The following is a 23,455-nucleotide window of genomic DNA, read 5'->3' as shown; positions in this document are numbered from 1 at the left end:
TATTGCACCTGTGGGTCCTCCAGGCATTTCATCTTCTTTTGGGGTGGCACACAACTGTTTCTTATGCTTCCATTCTGTGTGGGAAGAATAGGGCCACACAGAAGCCCAGTTCAGAGTCTCTGTCAGAAGTAAGACCAGCTAATGGCTTTTAAGTGTGGCTACAGAAGCTTCTACTTCAGCTTTGTTGAAGGGACCTTTCCAATAGTCAGTGGCAGTCTTTGATTTTTCTGAGATGATACTTAAGTGTGAGCTAGTTCACTTAATGCATTTATTATCCAAATCTGACCTTATTGACTATGATAATATGCAATATATGAACTTGAAGCTTGGACCAAACTAAACCTATTACTATCACAATTGCAGCCTCTCCAGCCAGATGAGCGGAGGGAGTTCATAAAAAAAGATGCCAATATCCAGGTTCAAATCTGAATTGTAATATGCTTCTTTCAACCAGACTTTTTCCATTTCACAAGTTGATAAAAGTACAAAAAATATTATATATGGCACTTTAGGTGGTACATTGACATGATTTATAAAAGCCAGATCACCTTCCCCCATTGAAAAGAGCATATAGATTAGAAATTACAGTTGGTTTTCTTGAACTTACTTAACTGTTATCTTCTACAAGCATCACAGTTACAGCTTTCACGTGACAGAGATTAATTCATGTAGATCATTGCTAAAGTGGCTTTCATAGAAAAAGCATGAAATAGTAGGCTTTATTTTGCTTCATTATGTTAGTTTGCACATTCCAGTGGACCCTTCCCAGAGCCTCACAGCTGGGTAAACTGGTTCTGTGAACTTGCAGCAGAAGGTGTGCAAATGAGCCATGCCATCAGTAACATTGTAGAATGAAAGGATTCCTGCTTCATAATCCAGAAAAATGCCAATGTGATCGGGATCATCTTCTACCAGGATGGGGATTCTCTCCCCCTCGTGAAATGCCCAGTGTTCAAGATCAAATTTCTTAAGGCACCAAGATGCTCTATTCCAGCCCAGTCGACAGGTTTCAGAGTCTCCTTTCCTGCCAATGGAAGGGTAGGCTGCACCAATCCACCATCCTTCTCCAGCGTGAAGCAGGTCAGCTTCCCAGTAATGGCTCCCAGAGAGGAATGCATCTCTGCTTAGCACTTGCCATAATTTATCAAATCTCTGTGGACCACAAGGGTAGAATATCTTCCTCCAGTTACAGCTTACTACAAGACGGTCATCAGACAATTTCAGCCTTGGGTGAAGGCTGTCATATTCCCATGCTGGTGATCTTGCATCTGCAGTCAAAACCATAAAAATACTTAGTAGATTTATCATGACCAAGTTATAAAAAAACCTGCAAAGGCGCTCACAGCTGGCAGTGTCTTGGAACCTGCAGTTTTGCAAGGAAAAACCTGACAATTTTTAATAGAAAGCTGTAAGAGACTGTGTTGGACTATATTTGTCTTGACATTGCTGACCATTTGCTAGCCTCAGCATCCTGTTGCTGTGGGGGAGTAGGCGCTGAAGGCCCTGAAGAAACCACCATATCCACCTGAAGCTAGCAGTCTCTGGAAATGGCTGGACTCTTCGGAAAAACTGTGTACTCGTCCCTCAAAAAAGGAACTGAAAGGGACTGGAAAAAGGAACTGAAAGGAACTGCAAGGGATTGAAAATCAGCGCTTGGAACTGGGACTTTGTCATCGTCTGTCTGCTGGAACCTGGAACTTGGACACCCATCACCTGCACTGAGACCAAGCCAACGGGACGTTGCTGGCTTCGTGGTGGTGGTAACTAGTCTTGCTGCATCTCTCCCGTTTTCTTGCTTAGGACTGTCTCTTTTTCCTTTCTTCTTCCCTCTGTCCTGTCGCTATTATCAGTTGTTATAGGAAATAAAATTTGTAGGGTTGTACGGCATCTGACCTCGTTTGTGTCTTAATCTCGCTCTTGGGATCGTTTAAGAACCCTCCCCGATATTGGATCGGGACAAAAGCATGGCACTATTTATATGCACTGATGCTTTAACGTTGCATAGGTTTTAAAGCAGGTCAGTAAAAGACAAGTATGTAAGAGTATATGCGTGGTTCACAAATCAGAAAATGAATACAGCTAGGTAGGGAACAAACACCGAGAGCTTCTGCTTTATGCGGAATAGTTGGACACTTCTGGTGGGATTACAGCTTAAGGGTTTTAGAGAGCAGTGGAGCGGACTCTTGGGTTGTGAGATCCCATTCCACTGAAATCACATTTGAAGATGCACTAGAGTGTTTCTCACAGAGGCACCACAGCTCTGGGCAGCAGCATCATGTACATTGCAAAGGAACAGCTTACCAGCTCCCAGAGGATTTATAGCAGTTCACCTAACCTGACATTTAGAAAAGAAAAATCACAGTCTGAAACTACACCCTAGAAGCAGCAGCTTAGAGTAGTTTTACCAAGAAGCAGCTGTCACAGGACTGGAAATCACAAAGCCAGAGGAAAAAAAAAAACTATAATCAAATTAAACAAGTTTGAAATGACACAGGACAAGTCAAAAAGCTACAGGGTTTTTAAGATGAGATTCTTCTCTGAATATACTGTCCTACAACGTTAAACTGGTGCATGTCTCAGAAAAGTTTTCATAATATACTCTATATCAATAATATACTGTGTTAGCATGTGTTTTCTGATTTCCTGTTCTATAAATAACCAAGATACTCCCTTTGAAAACAGAATCTGACATCCTTAAACAATCCCCTTCACTCTTCCTGTCAAGCCTGATAAAAACAGTGTCAGAGTTGGGTACCTAAAGGAACATACATTGTCATGAATTAGAGTACTTCAGAAAGTATTGGCGGTAAGATGTAAACTTAGTTTGTATCTTAAAACTATTCCAAAGAATGAGCACATCTATATTTTCTTGTAAGTGAAGAAAACAAAGTATACAATACATCCAGCAATATTTGCAATAAAAACTGAGTCATATTTCACTCAGTTCATAGCTGGGGTTTTTGACCAAATGTAATTTTTATCTTAGTCTAGATAAACTTTGAAGCTTCAATGTTTTAAATGCCATGTGACAAATACATTTAATATCCTGAAGCTGCTTTTCAGAGTAACTAAACTTTTTAAATGAAAGTTAGGGAAACACATGTTTATAATATTTTAAAATCCAGACTGCTTTGGTTTCTCTGCAGTGTTGCATATCTGAACTACGTTTGGACCTGTGATCTCACAGATTACAGTCTTTCACTGTGCTTTACAGGCAGCATAGTACTAACAACACTAAACGGGGCAACAGACCCATTGAAACAAGAACTTCAGTATTTTCCTTGCTCTGCAGTGCTGAATTTAGAAATGAAAGGTAATTACACAGCAGGTTACTGTATGAGAGAAATCTGTCTTTGCCACTGCATTAATCTGTTGCTCGTTTGACTTTGTTGCTATTTCCTCCTATGTTCTCACAGAGCGCCCTCTGCCATAAATCAATAAAGTCTAACCTGGGCTAGCTGGCATATTTGATAGTCTAAAGCCCAGAAGCTGTTTTCATTCAGGCTGGAATCCTCCCCTCTGCCATCAGAGCAATGCATAAATCACTCCATTCTCTGTTGGTCCTCTGTTACTCTCCCATGATTTCCTGCCATGAGCAGGGAAGGCTAAGTAAAGTTTCCCACAATTCGCTGTGAAAAGAGCACCAGCACTGTGGCCTATTACAATGCCCACAAAGAAACAGACATCTCACATTAAGTGAGGGTCCATTCACAGCACAGTTAATTGCAACAAAGACTTGTGCTTTATACTTGTCTGTAATCTTTCAGAAAAGAAAGTAGTACACAATGGGGATGCTAAGTTTGTATAGAACACAGGTGACCCTAAGACCAAAAGACACCTAAAGTAGAGAGGATTTAAAAGGCCTGGCTTCACTGTCTGCTTTTTCCAGTAACCACTTGAAAAGCTATGCAAGTAAGTAGTCATGTCTGTCAGTCAAATTTACCTGAAAAACCTAGATTTCCATAAAACACATAACTACTAAATCTCAAGCAAATGGAAATACCTCCATTGCTTTAAAAAAGCAGCAAAACTCCAAAGACCAAACTGATTTCAGGTGCTAATGTTTGGAAGCATAAATGTGAATTTGACTAGAAAAATAATGGAAAACAGGTAGAGTTGTTTGGATTATTGGAGGACTGCAATTCTTCCACTTTTCCCAAGTGATGAAAATTTTAAGTAACTTTTTATGACCAAGGTTTGTCAATTTCACTGGCCTATGAGCAGCTGCACATCTTTCTTAATGAGGTGGTTTGTCATATTTAGCTTTAACAGAGTTGAGAAATTGTCTTTTCAGCCCTTGAAGTGACTGGTCACAAGTGAAGCAAATACAGTGCTTTCTCCATGAATCCATCAAGAGGCAGCCTGAAGGAGACAGAGAATGGCATTCATGACACTCAGGAGCCTAGTTCACTGCCAGCCAAACACTGCTGCAGTGCTCTCAGTAGCAAGTGCTCAGTGGCACAGACTGGCTGTCCTAGCACCTTAACAGGTTCTGGTTACAAAGTGACTGACTTAGTCTGGATCCTGCAGCACAGAAATAATGCAGGTGGCAAAAGACCCATGACATCACAGCCAAGAAGACAGACGTTGCTCATTACATTCCTGATTTCTTAACACCTGCTGCATTTCCAAGTGCAACACCTGTATGCTCATCTCCAGTTGAGATAACCTGTTTGGAATTGTCCTGGGTTCAGCTGGGATAGAGTTAATTTTTTCAGGAACCTGGGAGGTGGGGGGGGCATAGCCGGGGCAGCCGACCTGAACTAGCCAAGGAGCTATTCCATACCATGTGACATCATGCTCAGTATATAAAGGGGGAGCGGGCCGGGGGGAGGGCTCTCGACTTTCGGTGGCGGAGCGTCGGGTTCCGGGTGGTGAGCAGTTGCACTGTGCATCACTCTTTTTGTATATTCTTTCATTAGTACCGTTGTTGTAACCTTTTTTTTGTGTGTTGTCCCAGTAAACTGCCCTTATCTCAACGCTCGAGGTTCCAGGTTTGTTTTCTTTTCTCTCCTCCGTCTCCTCCCTATCCCACCGGAGGGGGGCGGGAGGAGTGAGCGAGCGGCTGCGTGGTCCTTTGTTACCGGCTGGGCTGAAACCACGACAGTCCTTTTTGGCGCCCAACGTGGGGCAGGAAGGGTTGAGATAACGACAGATCTGGCCAGAGCGTGTTGAAACAAATTTGTCATACGCATTTCTTATATTAGATAAATAGATGTTAGTCACAATGTTGGTTCATTTGTTTACATGGTGGCGTTTTGTAAGTTCTTATGTGCTCTATGTATTGCCTGTAGTTACGTTTCTCACCTCTGGGAGAGTGATTGGGATTATCATTTTGCTGTACTGGGCAATGTCGACTTGTGAAATGATTACATCACTGGTCATGAGGTTAAGCTGGTATCTGTATGAGGCAGTGATATCATTTCCATACTTCGGGCACCTTCTATCGGATTTTATTGGTAATTACACTCAATCCATGGGGAAGTTAGGGGGGGATACTTCCCCCCATCCATTCACCTCCCTTCTCTCCTTCCGACTAATTACAACAGCTTTTGAGAATTTTGAATATCCTTGGGATGCGCAAGCCAGTGTGCTGTTAGTGCTATGCATCCTGAATATGTTTCAGGTCTTGTTTAGGGCTACAAAAAGGCTCTTTAAGAGTACCACCCAGAGATCTGCCCCAAAGCTGGATATTCATGGGTGGCACGGCATGTGGGAGGATATGGGCAGGTATCTAGAGAACTTCTCACCTCCAGTGGCTTGGAAGTTCACTCCTGAACAACTACAGAACCCTCATGAAGTGGTAGAATATTTGAAAGGAAAATGCTGTGGCTATTCCAAAGACATACAACTCGCTGGACTGTGCTGGGCCCTGGCCAGTATCTACCAAACACTGCTTGATATTAGGCAGCACCCTCAGGGAAAAGGGGGAAAAGATGGAAAACAGGACAACAGGTGCCGTGGCTACCCCAACCCCGGCAACAGGCACCATGGCTACCCCTACCCCGGCAACAGGCAGTGTGGCTACCCAAACCCCGGCAACAGGCACCGTGGCTACCTCAACCCCAACAACAGGCACCGTGGCTACCTCAACCCCAACAACAGGCAGTGTGGCTACCCCTACCCCGGCAACAGGCAGCGTGGCTACCCCTACCCCGGAGACAGATACTGCAGCTAAACCAGAGGACCAACCTGTGCCAGTATCAGTCGCCCCTGTACAGAAAAAGAAACAAAGAAATCAGTTTGTTTAGTGAGAGGTGAAGATGAACCAGGGTCATCGCGAGAACAGGAGGAAGAGGCAGAACCTGAAATAATTACCGGATCTCTATCCCTGAGTGAGTTGCGTGACATGCGAAAAGATTTTAGCTGCCACCCAGGTGAGCACATTGTTACCTGGCTACTCCAATGCTGGGATAATGGGGCCAGTAGTTTGGAATTAGAGGGTAAGGAAGCCAAGCAGTTGGGATCTCTGTCTAGGGAAGGGGGCATCGACAAGGCGATTGGGAGAAAAACACAAGTCCTCAGCCTCTGGAGGCGACTTCTGTTAGGTGTAAAGGAAAGATACCCCTTCAAAGATGAAGTTACATGTCACCAAGGCAAGTGGACCACCATGGAGAGAGGTATCCAGTACCTGAGGGAATTAGCTGTGCTGGAGGTGATTTATAATGATCCAGAAAATGCGCAGTCACCCACAGATCCAGATGAAGTCCAATGCACACAACCCATGTGGCGGAAGTTTCTACGAAGTGCACCACCAACCTATGCCAACTCATTGGCAGTAATGTCCTGGAAAGAAGGCTACGGACAAACGGTGGATGAATTGGCTGTCCAACTCCGGCAATACGAAGGAAGTCTCTCTTCCTCCCTACGGGCCTGTGTCTCAGCTGTAGAGGAATTGTCCCGAGAGTTCCAGCAATTCAAAAAGTGGATATGTCTTCCTCCCCACCTGTACAGGCCCGCATTGCAGCTATTGGGAGTAAGCATTCCTCTGCCCAAGTGAGAGGAGAGAGAAAGTACACATGATGGGCTAACCTGTGGTTTTACCTGCGTGACCATGGAGAGGACATGAGGAAGTGGGATGGAAAACCTACCTCAGTCCTGGATGCACGGGTACGGGAGTTGCGAGAAAAAGCAACCAGAAAAGAGGATTCTTCTTGGAAAGCTGCTGCTCCAGTTTCCCGTGAGCAGTCCCCCAGACGCAGTAGATGGGCTGATGCCATTTCTGATCCTCTTGAAGGGACTTCTGATTCACGTGTGCGAAAAGTGAGTAACGGATATTCTAACCAGGATTAGAGGGGCCCTGCCTCCAGCCAGGTGGAGGAGAGGGACAACCGAGTCTACTGGACAGTGTGGATTCGATGGCCTGGCACGTCAGACCCACAGGAATATAAGGCTCTAGTAGACACTGGTGCACAATGCACCCTAATGCCATCAAGTTATAAAGGGGCAGAACCCATCTGTATCTCTGGTGTGACAGGGGGATTCCAAGAGCTAACCGTATTGGAAGCTGAAATGAGTCTAACCGGGAATGAGTGGCATAAACACCCCATTGCAACTGGCCCAGAGGCCCCGTGCATCCTTGGTATAGATTATCTCAGGAGGGGGTATTTCAAGGACCCAAAAGGGTACCAGTGGGCCTTTGGTATAGCTGCATTGGAGACGGAGGAGATTGAACAGCTGTCTACCCTGCCTGGTCTCTCTCAAGACCCTTCGGTTGTGGGGTTGCTGAAGGTTGAAGAACAACAGGTGCCAATTGCTACCACGACGGTGCACCGGCGGCAATATTGCACGAACCGAGACTCCCTGATCCCCATCCATAAGCTGATTTGCCAATTGGAGAGCCAAGGAGTGATCAGCAAGACTCACTCACCTTTTAATAGTCCCATATGGCCCGTGCGGAAATCTAGTGGGGAATGGAGACTAACAGTAGATTATCGTGGGCTGAATGAAGTCACGTCACCGCTGAGCGCTGCTGTGCCAGATATGTTAGAGCTTCAATATGAACTGGAATCAAAGGCAGCTAAGTGGTATGCCACAATTGACATTGCTAATGCATTTTTCTCCATTCCTTTGGCAGCGGAGTGCAGGCCACAGTTTGCTTTCACTTGGAGGGGCGTCCAGTACACCTGGAATCGACTGCCCCAGGGGTGGAAACACAGCCCCACCATTTGCCATGGACTGATCCAGGCTGCACTGGAAAAAGGTGAAGCTCCAGAACACCTGCAATACATTGATGACATCATTGTATGGGGCAACATGGCAGAAGAAGTTTTTGAGAAAGGGAAGAAAATAATCCAAATCCTTTTGAAGGCGGGTTTTGCCATAAAAGAAAGTAAGGTCAAGGGACCTGCACAGGAGATCCAGTTCTTAGGAGTAAAATGGCAAGACGGGCGTCGTCACATCCCTATGGATGTGATCAACAAAATAGCAGCTATGTCCCCACCGACTAATAAAAAGGAAACACAGGCTTTCTTAGGTGTTGTGGGTTTTTGGAGAATGCATATTCCAAATTACAGTCAAATTGTAAGTCCTCTCTACCAAGTTACCCGGAAGAAGAACGATTTTAAATGGGGGCCTGAGGAACGACAAGCCTTTGAACAAATTAAGCGGGAGATTGTTCATGCAGTAGCTCTTGGGCCAGTCCGGGCAGGACAAGATGTTAAAAATGTGCTCTATAGTGCAGCTGGGGAAAATGGCCCTACCTGGAGCCTCTGGCAGAAAGCACCTGGGGAGACCCAAGGCCGACCCCTGGGGTTTTGGAGTCGGGGATACAGAGGATCCGAGGCTCGCTATACTCCAACTCAAAAAGAGATATTGGCAGCATACGAAGGAGTTCGAGCTGCCTCAGAAGTGGTTGGTACTGAAGCACAGCTGCTTTTAGCACCCCGACTGCCAGTGCTGGGCTGGATGTTCAAAGGGAAAGTCTCCTCTACACATCATGCAACTGATGCCACGTGGAGTAAGTGGGCCACACTGATCACACAATGAGCTCGCATGGGAAACCCCAGTCGCCCAGGAATTGTGGAATTGATCACAGACTGGCCAGAAGGCAAAGATTTTGGAATGTCGCCAGAGGAGGAGGTGACACGGGCTGAAGAGGCCCCGCTGTATAATAAACTGCCAGAAAATGAGAGGCAATATGCCCTGTTCACTGACTGATCCTGTCACATTGTGGGAAAACATCGGAGGTGGAAGGCTGCTGTATGGAGTCCTACACGACTAGTCGCAGAAACTGCTGAAGGAGAAGGTGAATCGAGTCAGTTTGCAGAAGTGAAAGCCATCCAGCTAGCGTTAGACATTGCTGAAAGAGAGAAGTGGCCAGTGCTCTATCTCTATACTGACTCATGGATGGTGGCAAATGCCCTATGGGGGTGGCTACAGCAATGGAAGAAGAGCAACTGGCAGCGCAGAGGTAAACCCATCTGGGCGGCCGCACTGTGGCAAGATATTGCTGTTGGGATAGAGAAGCTAGTGGTAAAAGTACGTCACGTAGATGCTCATGTTCCCAAGAGTCGGGCCACTGAAGAACATCAAAACAACCAGCAGGCAGATCAGGCCGCCAAGATTGAAGTGTCTCAGGTGGACCTGGACTGGCAACATAGGGGTGAGCTATTTATGGCTCAGTGGGCCCATGATACCTCGGGCCATCAGGGAAGAGATGCAACATATAGATGGGCTCATGATCGAGGGGTGGACTTGACCATGGACACTATCGCGCAGGTTATCCATGAATGTGAAACATGTGCTGCAATTAAGCAAGCCAAGCGGTTAAAACCCCTGTCGTGTGGAGGGCGATGGCTGAAATATAAACAGTGGGAGGCCTGGCAGATTGGCTATATCACACTCCCACAAACCCGCCAAGGCAAGTGCCATGTGCTTACAATGGTGGAAGCAACCACTGGATGGCTGGAAACATATCCTGTGTCCCACGCCACTGCCCAGAACACTATCCTGGGCCTTGAAGAGAAAGTTTTATGGCGACACAGCACCCCAGAAAGAATCGAGTCGGACAATGGGACTCACTTCCGAAACAACCTCACAGACGCCTGGGCCAAAGAGCATGGCATTGAGTGGGTATATCACATCCCTTATCACGCACCAGCCTCCGGAAAAATCGAACGATACAATGGACTGCTGAAAACTACGTTGAGAGCAATGGGGGGTGGAACTTTCAAACACTGGGATACACATTTAACAAAAGCCACCTGGTTAGTTAATACTAGAGGATCTGCCAATCGGGCTGGCCCTGCCCAATCAAGACTTCCACATACTGTAGAAGGGGATAAAGTCCCTGTAGTGCGCATGAGGAGTATGTTAGGAAAGACAGTCTGGGTTAGTCCCCCCTCAAGCAGAGACAGAACCCATCCAAGGGGTTGTTTTTGCTCAGGGACCTGGGTACACCCGGTGGGTGATGCAGAAGGATGGGGAAGTTCGATGTGTACCTCAGGGAGATTTAATTTTGGGAGAGAATAGCCAGTGAATTAGGCTGTATGATATTTAACTGCTAAATAACCTGCCAATGTATGTCATTGTATCTATAGTGTCTATATGCCATATCAAGGGTATTACTGTAAGAATTACCCAAATGACTGAAGGATGGACTTTGAAACTGAGCCAAGTACAACAGTGATAGAACTTGAACTGGTGCCCAGCAATTTCCTTGAGATCAGCCTCTTCGACCTGCAGGCCAAGGGTGTGGGTTGCACCAAATGTACCAGCCACAAGTTCCAGAGGCAGCGTACAACAACCTAACACTTCACACCATCTCTCTTATCCTGAAGAACTGTTACAACAGATGGAGCCCCAAAGTCATGGACTAAATAAAATTGATGGACACATTGGAGAGATAGCCCATCGACTAAGGGAACACTATTTGTGTGTGTGTGGGGGGGTGTCCATATACATATATATAAGACAAGGAAAGTGGTAGTAGTTGATTGGAAAATGTAAGATCTGGGCATGATGTAGATGGTATAGAATAAGGGGTGGATAATGTCCTGGGTTCAGCTGGGATAGAGTTAATTTTTTCAGGAACCTGGGAGGTGGTGGGGGCACAGCCGGGGCAGCCGACCTGAACTAGCCAAGGAGCTATTCCATACCATGTGACATCATGCTCAGTATATAAAGGGGGAGCGGGCCGGGGGGAGGGCTCTCGACTTTCGGTGGCGGAGCGTCGGGTTCTGGGTGGTGAGCAGTTGCACTGTGCATCACTCTTTTTTTTGTATATTCTTTCATTAGTACCGTTGTTGTTGTTGTAACCTTTTTTTTGTGTTGTCCCAGTAAACTGCCCTTATCTCAACCCTCGAGGTTCCAGTTTTTTTTCTTTTCTCTCCTCCGTCCCTATCCCACCGGAGGGGGGCGGGAGGAGTGAGCGAGCGGCTGCGTGGTCCTTTGTTACCGGCTGGGCTGAAACCACGACAGGAATGAAAAAGTTGCAGTGTTTGGACTTAAAAGCTCACTCAGGAGAGCACAGAAACAAGACAAAGTAACAACACTGAAAAACACCCATCTCAACACACCACCCTGTAGGTGCAGGGACAGTATGTAACCCACTCTACCAGCAGAGTGCTGGCCCTTGCCCTCCTTACTGAGTAACAGCCAGAAGTCAAGTGTCCACTTGGTCACAGTCATGGCCTCCACTGGGCTGGATCCAGGCCGGAAAACAGACTTCCTCTTACAACAGGCTCTTGCCACCAGGTACCATGGTAATAGGGAATGTTACAGCTTTGAGATTAAAAACAGCTACAGTCCTCATCTGCTGCAGGCCACATGAAATGTCCATTAGCTTCCCATCAGAGAGATGGAACAATTGACTGTACATCTTTCCTACCAACACCAGAGAAAAGGATCATCTGTAGATTGCCCTTTAACATATTACATGATGGACATAATTAAAGACAGACCACAATGATCTGGAGAATAGAAAAGTCTTCAAAAACTAAATTAGCCACTAGCTGATTGACACACTGGCAGTTCTGAATAAAAACAAAGGATCAAGATTTCACAGACAGAAAGTAAAATTTCTTTCCCAACCTGAGGTACAGAAAAGGGTAATGACTTTCAGGCAGTGCAGAGCACTTGTTCCTCACAAACACTGTAAACATCAGAACCCCTTTAAGATACCATTTTAAGATAGTGGCACCACACATTCATTGACTGTTTCAGTGACTGAGCCGTAAGTGTTCGGAGTCCTTCTAACTTTTGTTCAACCACACTTACATTTTAAGAAAAGCAACCGATCAACAGGAGACATGGTTTTCAACACCGTTCCAGGCTCCTTCTTTGCAGTGGCATTCAGGCTACTGAAAACGTCTGGGCAGAGATGAAAAGGGACAGTTTAGGGAGTCTGCCAGTGGAAGAACAAGGCTGTACTATCAAGATTTTAAAAGTAGAACACCATGGGCAATTTCGCTGGACAGGGTATTCGGGCTTTGCCTCTTTGGTGTGAATTCCAGCCAGGTCCTGGGGAAGGTCATACTGTCACACTCAATTTTCCAACTTTAGGGGACAAACTGTGTTACTTTTGCTGGGGAAGGGCTACTCACTCTGTACGCTTTCAACCCCAAGCTCTTTGGATAGCTGGAGATGCTGGATCCCAGTGTTGCCAAGGTACCACACAATTGAGCATAACCCCAAGTAAGCACCTCCCATTCCTCAAAATGCACCCCTCTATCAGAGGAGAACAGAGTCAGGCAGCTAAAGACAACTGCAGATGCTAGCTACAAAGCACCTGCACTGTACTATAGCAATCCTCCACACATCCTGCAGTGGCCTTTCAGATCTGGTCTGACCATTTTCCCCAGCACCCTGCTATACTGTTCTTGGTGGCAACTCTCAGAAAAGGGATTATTAAAAGGTAGCTGGGTGGAATGTGACAGCTGGTATTGCCCTGCTCACCTGTAACTCCACAAGTCGCAGGCTTTCCCCATGGTTATTTGGGTTTGTGACTCTGCATCCCATTAGGAAACTCCTTGCCTTAATCATGCCAGAGGTCACTTAAGGATGAAATATCAGCTGAAAGACAAAAGGAGCTCTAAGCAGAACACATTGACCCACCTTTAAAGTAGCAAAAAAGAGAATTTTTCAGACTGCCTGAGACAGAAAGATCACCAGGTACATCAACTAGAAACAGCTTTCCAATTTTACAGGTACCTGATGTTCCATGCCTGCCAGATGTCCTGCCAGAGCACCTACACCCAACAGTGACTGAAAGAAGAGAACACCTACGTCATGTAGGTGTGATGGTCTAGGGATATAAGCAAGGTAAGCTCTGCAGGAAGAAGTAAGCTGCATTGAAGTAACTGACAGAGCTGGAAGAAAGCATCAGACAAACTTTAAGGCACAAAAGGCGATCTTCAGAGTTGAAAGAGAAACCTCTTACATTCTTAAATCACCACTGCTATAGCAACATTACACCAATGCTGTCAGAGAACAGTACCCATGCCTGAAAAGCTGCTGATGTCTTCAGCTGATTTGGTAAAAAGTCCTGCTCTTACTTACAGACCACACTTTATTTAAAAGGAGAGCAGGAGAAAGCAAAATTCACAGCACTTTCCCAGGTACCTTCTTTAAGCCGGGCTTCTAGTGGTTTCTGTAGAAAGGACTGAAGAGCTGTCACAAAGTGCTTATAATGGTTAAGGATGTGCTCAAACGAGAGAGGTATTGGATGCCATTGTTCTAACAGGCGCCTAGGCTCCTGCATTTCCTTCTTGATTTCTGTGTACTTCTGAGGGCAGAAAGACAAATTCTCCAATTAGTAGAGACAGTGACACAAATGGACTCTTCCCTCTCACCTCCCACACACCACAGAGCAAGGACAGCTCCATCACTGGGTAAACATGGGCCACAACAGACAAACTTTGCTGTGTTCAGCCTCCGTATTAGCTCATTAGCCAGCCCATTAGATCCTCCTGTCAGTGGAGTGAGGGGCTACCCCTGAGATGGAGAACGCAACAGTCATGGTTAAAACAGGGTCTGCCAGGACACTCGCAAGATGGGGATGAGTTTAACGTGGCTAGAACCCTTTGTGGGGAATACCAACAATGGGAAAATTAAACCACTAAGTTTTAAAAGCAATCTAAAGAATAAAATCCAACATTCCCCATAAAAAATCTCTCCCCAAACCATGAAAAGCAGCTTCCCATGTAGAGGTATGTTGCTAGCACACACAGCAGAGTGCTAGGGCCATATCACTCACAACAATGAAGACTCTCAAGTCTGCTAAGTTGCAAGAATGTAAAAATGCCTTCCTGTGAAGAATGGCATCCTTTGACTTGTGTCAGGGCATAAGCATATGGCAACACACCCTTCCCAAGGAAAGTGAAGAAGATCATTAGGAAAGAGAAGCTGACATTTATCTGTACACAAAACCAAAAACACTGCCCCCCCCACCACGACTGAAATAAGCGCTCAAGCTATCTATATAAGATTCCGTTTATTTCACTGAAGGATCAAACTTATATATGTTTCAGCAAAGATCTAGAAAGAACTAATGGCATACAGCCAATACTACTAACACAGGAGCGCATATCTGGCTCAGCTGGGATGTTTGCCAGTCCTCAGAACAGTTAAAGATAAAAACATTCCATACACGTACTCGTGACTGTCTTCAGCCACATCTTCCCAGGCACACACAAGGCCATCCTCCAACCTGACCTTGTAAAACTAGTTCTTCAAAGGCTTGGCAAACATGCAGCACAACAAATTCTAACAGTTCGCTCTTGAAAACAAATGCCAGGTGTTTCAAGCTGCTCCCACAGTAAAATGATGGCTGTTGCTCAGGGTGATTAGGATCTCTTGCGATTAAAGAAATGAGACAATTTAGCCTTCCTCCTTAGGTTCCCAAGAGGGCTGCCTTTTCTCAGACCTTCATATTACACTGCACAAGACCTGATACAGCGTTTGTCTTCAAGATTAAGAGACACATATAACTCTGTTCCATATATGCTTAAAATTAACATGAATTTCATACAGACCTGAAATCAATGCCATAGCAAGAACACCTAACAGCTCAAAAATCACGAACCAAACTGGTCCACCAAAATACCAACAAAAAGAAGATTAAAAATCAGTGAGAAAGATGCTGCTTACATACAGAAAGATCTACTGAGGTGACCACTAGAGCAGTTTACCAGGGACTAAGAGGATAAGAGGTAGAAAGAGACCATACAATACCACCTCCAGCAACTGAACAGGATCACTGTGCTGTTGTATTTGTCTGATTCGATGCGAGAAGGTCTCCAGGGCTGCAAGCTTTTCTTGACAGGACTCAACTGCTTATCATGTGCTTCCAGGGCTTGTTGAGTCTTTTCATCAATGAAGTTTTTTGCCAGACTCCTATTCCTGAAGCAGCAAGAGGAGCTCAGTCATATTGTCTGACAGCTGCCTTTTGCTCATAATGGCATGTGCCTATAGATGAAGCAGAAGAGTGTCCCCCCCATACTCAACAGACCATAAACATTTCAGGCATTTCTCTCCCAGGCTTTCAACATTACATTTTGGTTGAATTTTACTGATTTGCTGCACCTCTTGAGAAACAAGTGTTCACCCCTTAAGGGAGTGCAGCCAGGATTCACCTACTGATATCCTGGGTGGAAAAGCTTGAGAGCAGATTCCAACATGCCTATTTATGTAGAAAACATTGTTTTCAGCTGGAGTGTAACAGGGTCAGGTACCAACTGCTACAACCAGCAGACCTGGTCCTTTGGTAGCAACACTTTGCCCCCTTTTAAAGCAAGCTAGGGACAGGGAGCTGCTAGAAAAAGAAAGCCTCCAAAACGAAAGACATCAAACTGCAATGTCCCAAACCTCTACAGAGCTCCCTCCAGCTCTTACTAACATTTCTGTAACAGAGATGCTTAGAGGTGTGCTGTTTCATGCTCTATAAATGAGGTAGAGCTTAGCACACATTCCCATTCTTAAGACAGAATCAGTAGAACTGTTCTTGTGTTTATTTAACTCTGAAGTCAGACTGTTCAATAATGCAGTTCAGTGCAATACAATATACATCAGTGAAGCCAGAATAACATACGCAGCTGGGGCTATTTACTACTCCTCTGCACAAAAATTTCAACATTGTTCTCCCAGAGATGTTTGGCTGATCTGAGAGTGAGGGCCAGGTCTTTGGAGACTCTTCCTTCTTCTCTCCCTTTGACAGTAATATGTTGTGATGGATACAGGGAATACACTCTTTTCCTGAGAAGCAGTAGCTGCCTGGGTCTTTGAAGCTGCAGAGAAGCTACCAGGCTCTTTGAGTGACAGAGAAAGCAAAATGTCTCTCCCTGGAAAATGACCATCCAGTGGAGAAGCAAACCACACTTTACCTTCAGATCATTAGCGGCCTGCTCTATGCTCCTTCTGTTACCAGCTTCTTGCTCTTTTCTCTCTTCTAGATCCTTCAAACACAATGCCATGAGTTCCTATACAGCAACAAAACCAAAATAAAACACTGTTTCATAACAACATCTGTAAAAGCCAGAATTCAGTATCCCGCTTGCTTTCCATATAGGGGAGTATGTCACTGAAACACTCAGTTTATGAGGCTTATTAAGGCCAGTAGTGATGAAACGTAAGGATTTCAGCATTTCACCTGCTCCTGGTGGTTATACTGGTAAGATTCGGAGAGCTGTGCAAATTAGTACCACCTTTACAAGGAACAGGCAAACCTATGGTGAAAAAAACCTTTTCATCTTTACATCTATGGCACTGTGCATTTCAAGACTACATGCTCATGCATTTAGCAGCTGAAGGGCAGCTAACCAAGTACTTTTGATTCAGAGGATCAGTGGGAGGTTCTGCCTAGAGTCAAAATGCTTCCCAGTGTACAAAAGACCCATCAGAAATACCCCACCATCACTACAGTGATGCTGTAGTCTAAATGCCTGCAACAACAAATACTATCAGCTTGGCTACTAATCACAGTATCTGTGATACTTGTGGTGTGCCCTGAGATGCACTGAGCAGCACAGCACAGTTAATGTTCTGCTGTGTCTAGCCCTACAGTTTCTCACCTGCAGCCCTCTGAAATCGGCTGTCCCCTGTCCAGCAGGATGAACAGTCTTGGTGCACTTGGTGATGCATTTATTTCATTAGTACCATGAAAGATCCAAGCAATGCTGGCCCATGCTCTCAGTGCACTGGTGTTATAACAGAGCCTCTCAGTAAAAAAAAGGTAAGCTAGCGCCAGAGCTGTAGCTGTTACCAGTGTCCTGTTCTGCAGCTGGGATCCAGTCAACAGTGCCTGCATGCACATGCACCAGCTCACTGCAACATCCCCAGGTCAGCATGGCATTTAAACTCTGCAGGGTTGACTGAGCATAAGTGTTGCTTCATGGGCAACAGTTTGCATTTTTGACATTTGCCTCCTTTGAAAACACATGCAATTTTTCATTTGATTATGACAGAGACACAAGAAAATGGGCTCCCAGCAAAAGCCAGAGGCTCTGCATCTGGAAGTCCCTTGGCACAGGCACATCCATGCAAGCAGATAAATGTTCATAGTCATGTTACGCCGTCCATTCCAGCCACAATTTTCCAGTCTTGTCCCTGAAAGATGAGAAGAGTTCTGCACCACTTGAAGATTCAGGAGTTCTACTAGGTATCAGCCTTCCTCAATTTATTTTGCAGCCTAGACCTCATTCCTTTTCTCAAAGACTGACAAAGACCACAGAGCAAAACCCAGTCTTCCTTCCCTGCTAGTAGAACACATCACCTCAGGCACTTGCTCCCTCAGAACGGTGATCATATGCAAATACTGGATGCCAACCCAAAGCATTTCTGGTTAAACATTACTTTCTTTACAGAGATAAACTAAAGAGCTGCTTCGTAGCAGTGGAGACACTGTGTCTGCAACACTGGCAGGCAACCCGTGTCATTCACCCTGAAGAACCAACTCCAAAAACATTCCCTTAGGGATTGCCTGGATGCCCCAACTCACTCAAGTAAAAACACTGTAACAGCAAGGATTTCTGAGAGATGAGACTCCTAGCTCCAGTCAGGCTCACAGGACACATATCAAGTGCACAGCATGCTGATCCTATGTCCCACATTCAGGAGCACAGGGAGTGTCCTTCCAGATGATTTTATACAACCTTAGATCCAGGGATGAACCAGCTGATGGACCTCATGGACCTCGCACAATGGTTCTCGTCTCTTCTTAGCATCCACAGATAGGATTTGCTAAAAGCCCTGAGAAAGATTCTTGCATGCTGCCGGGCTGATGTCACATCACAAGGGCTGCACAGAAAAACTGCTCCCAGCAAACAAAATCACTTAAGCCAGTAGATGTCAGCAAAGACTCCCTAGGGACAGTGTCACATGGGGACCCAAGTTCCTACCCTGCTCACCTCCTGTTTTGGCACAGAGATAAATAACTGGTTATCAACAGCATCTGCTCCCCTGTGTCCAACTGACCCCCAGGGAACCAGCAAAACTTGTCGCTTTGTGCACTCTACCCTGGCTCAAATCAGGTTGCCACAGCACAACACCTGCATCCACACATTGCCCCAGTGTCATGAAGGGAATGCAAACACTGTAGTGAGTTCCCAGCTGCAAGAGGGATGCTTTGGATGAAAGCACACCAGCAGGCCAGAACAGTGCTCTGAGTTGCCCTGACATCTTCAATGGTCTTTCCCCTGTGCTGCTGTTTGCTTGAGGCCTAGTGTCCTGCCCTCTGCCCTTGTACTGCTGTCTAACATGAAGTGCAATAAAACGCCAGAGGAATTTAGCATGACCTGTGCATCTGCTCACAATCTGTGGTAACTAGGAAACTTCCTAGTAACACTGCTGCAAAATACCAGAGAAGGAGTGGGAAGGAGCTCTCTGAAATTGAGGTGGAAAAAATAAAACCTCCTGAACATCAAACCTCTGCATTACTACTTCTTAAGCCTCCCAAGCTTAGCACCACAGCATGCAGGCCTCAGCAAGCCTTCTGGCAGGCTCTCTGGAGGAAAACAAAGCACAAGCAGGACGTACAGGGCAAGCTTGCAAAGCCTCCTGGGGCTGCTCAATGGACAGCTAAACTGGGATGAATAAAAAACACTTAGGGAAGAACCCCTGTGCTAGTTGCGGCTGGGATGGAGCTAATTTTCCTCTTAGTAGCTCGTATGGTGCTGCGTTATAGATGTGACTATACTGTGAGTGCACAAGATGTTGGGAGAGGACACAAGCAGGCAGATGACCCAAACTAACCAAAGAGATAGTCCATGCCATAAAACATCATGCTCAGCAACAAAACGGAGAAGAGGGGATTTAGGTGGGTTAGCCATCTTTTGCTCAGGAACTGGCTGGGCACTGGTCTACCCGTGGGAGGTGGTGAGCCTTTGCATCACTTGTTTTGTTTTGTTCTCTTCCTCTCTTCTTCCACTTCTACTTCACTTATTATACTATTTTTATCTCACCCACGAGTTTTCTTGGTTTTAGCCTTCCTTTCCTCTCCCCCTGTCCTATTGGGCAAGGGAGGGGGAGTGAGCAGGCAGCTGCGTGGTGCTTAGCTGCCTACTGGGATTAACCCACAACAACCCCTGCTCCCCATCCCTAAGGAGTTGTCAGAGAACAGGCTCTCTGCATGTGGACTGTTGTGGTTTAATCCCAGCCAGCAACTAAGCACCACACCGCCATTCACTCACTCCCCCCCGCCCCCCAGTGGGATGAGGGAGAAAATCAGGAAAAAAAGAAGTAAAACTCATGGGTTGAGATAAAGATAGTTTAACAGAACAGAAAGGAAGAAACTAGTAATGATAATAACAACAATAATAAAAGAATTGGAATATATAAAACAAGTGATGCACAATGCAATTGCTCACCACTCACCAACTGATGCCCAGTTAGTTCCAAGCAGCAATCTGCCCCCCAGCCCCACTCCCTCCAGTTTATATACTGGGCATGACATCACATGGTATGGAATACCCCTTTGGTCAGTTTGGGCCAGCTGTGCTGGCTGTGTCCCCTCCCAACTTCTTGTGCCCCTCCAGCCTTCTTGCTGGCTGGGCATGAGAAGCTGAAAAATCCTTGACTTGGTATAAACACTACTTAGAAACAAGTGAATAAATCAGTGTGTTATCAACATTCTTCTCACACTGAACCCAAAACATTATACCAGCTCCTAGAAAGAAAATTATTCCAGCCAAAACCAAGACAGGAGTCAGTGTGGTCTAGCAAGCTACAGCAACAGAGGAAGGGGATCAACAGAAATGGCCGTTCCCCTCCCCCGGTGGCATCCATGTTTCTGTCACAGGTACTTCCAGCCTGGCAATGAAAACAAGTCTCCCTGGGCAACCAAGCTCCTCTGATACCCCACACAAGGTCTGAGGAGAAAATGCTGCTGCATGTGACCTGACAGTCAATCTCACCTCCCCACTGTCCCTTGATTTACACTCCTGTTATGTGTGCACTTGGGGTGTGACTGGATAACTCTCTCCCTCTCATGCACAAACTACATCCCTGTGCAGTGACAGCACGCTGACCCCTGTCCATATGGGATTCAGAAAGCACTTGCCCAAGTACAGAAACTTTGTTCTTCCAGCCAGTATGGCCTACAAAATTGATGTGACAAAACCTGAGCTCCACAAGCTGTTTGTAAGGCAAGCAAAGCAAGGCCAAAGGCTGAAGATAGCCTACTGCTGCCCACTGCGCTATTACTCACAGCTGCCACCATCTCACCCTGGGCAAAGAAAACCCAGCTGCTCCAGTCCCAGAAATGAGGAAATAACCGGCACAACACACAACCAAATCAGGACTATCTTTGCTGCAGCTCCGTGCCCCGTGGCCGCCCCAGCTCCCGGTTATACCCCAGTCCCGTCCCCCTAGAGCCCGTCTCGCAGAAAAAGTCCCCGCCGCGGCAAACCCGCAGCGAAGCTCGGCAGCCCCGGACACGCAGGGCTCCGCAGGAGGCGCGGGCCAGGCACGTCCCGGGGACATCGCCCGGCGCCCGTCGGCGGCGCTCACCTTCTTCTGGCGGACGGCGTGGGGCAGGAGGCAGGCACGGTGTCCGCGGTGCGAGCCCAGGACCGGGCAGAGGGCGCAGACGCAGCGCTCACAGTCCTCGCAGAACAGGTCCAGCGGCCGCCCCGCGTGGACGCCGCACACTCGCGCCCCCTCCGGGGCCGAGGCCCACGGCACCCCCTGCGCCATGACGGCCGCGGCGCCGGACGGGAGCCTGGGCGGGCAGGCGGGCGGGGCCGCCGCACTTCGCCCGGCAAACGGTGCCTGCGCGTGGGGCGGCGGGAGGCGTATCGTCCTCAGCTGCGCACGGGAGCTGCCGCCCGCGGCCGGCGGCCTTGCCCTGCCTCGCCCTGCCTTGTGCTCCCCCGCGAGGGCGGTGGAGCGGGGCGGGGCGGGGCGGGCCGGGGGGGCGGGGCCGGCCCGCGTCACCCCCCGCCGGGGCGGAGGGTTGAGCCCCGGCTCCGCGGTTGGTGCCGGGCAGCAAATGCTGGCGAGGACTGCGCCGGGGTGCCGATGCGCATGGGGGGCGGGACGGGCCGCGCCGTGGGAGCTGCACCGGCGGGCAGCCGCCTGTGCCTGGTACCCGAGTAGGCACAAATTTGACTGTTTTGTGGGATTTCAGCTGCGTCGATGAGGAGTGCCCTCAGTTTTGTAGCCACACAAAACACCTAAGCCGATCCAAAAATGGAACAATTTGGCTTCCGGCTATGTTTTTTCACCATTTTTCAATTAGACGTCCTGTGTAACGTCTCATTCATAGAAATAGAAAGAAAATGCTCACAGTCTTGCAAAGTTTGTATACTTACCTTATTTGACCAAAACTCTGAGCTACATTCAACCAAATTCATAAGGGTTTTTTTTATTTACTTGTTTCTTTCTGTGAATAAAAGCGATCCAGAATATTGGCCAAAAAAAAAAAAGGAAATGTGAAAAAATAGCAAGAGATTTTAAAACGAGCATTTTGGTGGAAAGTTGGCGAGTCAGTATATGGATTAATACATGAGGATATGTGTCGTGGTTTAACTAAGGACCACGCAGCCGCTCACTCACCCCCTTCCCCCCCCGCAGTGGGATGGGGAGGAGAGTTGGAAAAAAAGTAAAACTCGTGGCTTGAGATAAGAACAGTTTAATAATTGAAATAATAATAAAAAATAATTGTAATGAAAAGAAAGATAACAAAAAGAGAGAGAAATAAAACCCAAGGAAAAACCAAGTGATGCACAATGCAATTGTTCACCACCCGCTGACTGATGCCCAGCCAGACCCTGAGCAGCGATCTGCCCCTCCCGGCCAGCCAACTTCTCCCAGCTTATATACTGAGCATGATGTTCTATGGTATGGAATATCCCTTTGGCTACTTCGGGTCAGCTGTCCTGGCTGTCCCAACTTCTTGTGCACCTGCTTGCTGGCAGAGCATAGGAAACTGAAAAAATCCTTAACTTAGGATAAGCGCTACTTAGCAGCAACTAAAACATCAGTGTGTTAGCAACATGATTCTCACACTAAATGTAAAACACACTGTACCAGCTACTAAGAAGAAAATTAACTCCATCCCAGCTGAAACCAGGACAATGTGGAGTGTTGAGGAGCAAGAGCAGTCCCACTGAAAGCAGGTGGAGTATCATGTCTGCCAAAGAGCTGCTGAGATAATCAGGGATTTAGAAAGACTTTCTCCAAAAGTGCCTTTTATGGACCCCGTGCTAGAGTCATGGAATTATAAGGACTGTTAGGGATATTGACATCATTTGCTCTCACCACCCCACACAGAAAAGTGCTAGTGCCTGCTTTAAAATGAGTAAAGATGAGGATCTCAGAACCTCAATCAGACCTTGTTCTGGTGTTTGACCATTCTCACAGTGAAAACTTTTTCTAGTGTCAAATCAACATTTTCCACGTTACAGCTTGTGCCATGTTGTTTCACTGTGCCCTTCCAAGGAGAGTTGTGGCCTCATCTTCTCTACTCCCACAAGGGAGTTGTAGACAGCGCTGAGTTCTCTGCTGGAGGCTGAATAAGCCTTGTTCCTTCCATGTCTCTTTGGACATGCTGTGCTTCAGCTCCATTACTCTTTTGGTGGCTTCTGCAAGAAGGTTTGCTTAATGGAGTCACTGTGTATCTTGTCCAGGGAAGTGTGTGGCTGGTCTTCATCACCACAAGGCCACACTGTTGGAAGATACTCAGCCTAGGACCCTGTTTCCTTTTCTGCCAAAGTTGTTCCTCAGCCTGTTGGTGCCCAGCCTTAATCGTTGCAGAATTACTTCATGGGTTGGATAAGCCCAGAGACCTGTCTTGACCTTTGTGAGGTTCATGCTGGTGCATTTCTGCAGCACATCAGAGTTCCTCAGAAGAACGACCCTGCCTGCCACTCTATCATTCCTCCCTGCTCCACCCCATCCTGGTTTGTGATCACAGCAAACTTGCTGAGGGTATATTCCATCCTATTGCCCTGGTTGTTGATAAGAACATTAAAGAGCACTGGGCTCAGCATTGATCTGTGAGGAATGGCACTAGTACCCA

At 46.7% G+C, this 23,455-nt stretch overlaps 1 protein-coding gene across 1 annotated transcript; it reads right to left on the bottom strand.

Moving 5' to 3' along the window:
- Positions 1 to 412: 412 nt before the first annotated feature.
- On the bottom strand, positions 413 to 21,282 carry LOC128136548 (tripartite motif-containing protein 14-like). Its single transcript, XM_052776361.1, is given in 8 exon segments — positions 413 to 1,268; positions 12,220 to 12,312; positions 13,564 to 13,726; positions 15,178 to 15,272; positions 15,275 to 15,339; positions 15,341 to 15,408; positions 16,323 to 16,418; positions 20,944 to 21,282. Coding segments are annotated over 8 exon segments (1,302 nt in total). The 5' UTR covers positions 21,130 to 21,282; the 3' UTR covers positions 413 to 732.
- Between the last annotated feature and the right edge of the window lie 2,173 nt (positions 21,283 to 23,455).

Source organism: Harpia harpyja, chromosome Z (genome assembly GCF_026419915.1).
Source record: "Harpia harpyja isolate bHarHar1 chromosome Z, bHarHar1 primary haplotype, whole genome shotgun sequence".
NCBI lineage: Eukaryota > Metazoa > Chordata > Aves > Accipitriformes > Accipitridae > Harpia > Harpia harpyja.
The sequence above is the reverse complement of the archived record's forward strand: the minus strand, read 5'-3'. Positions and strand labels throughout refer to the sequence as shown.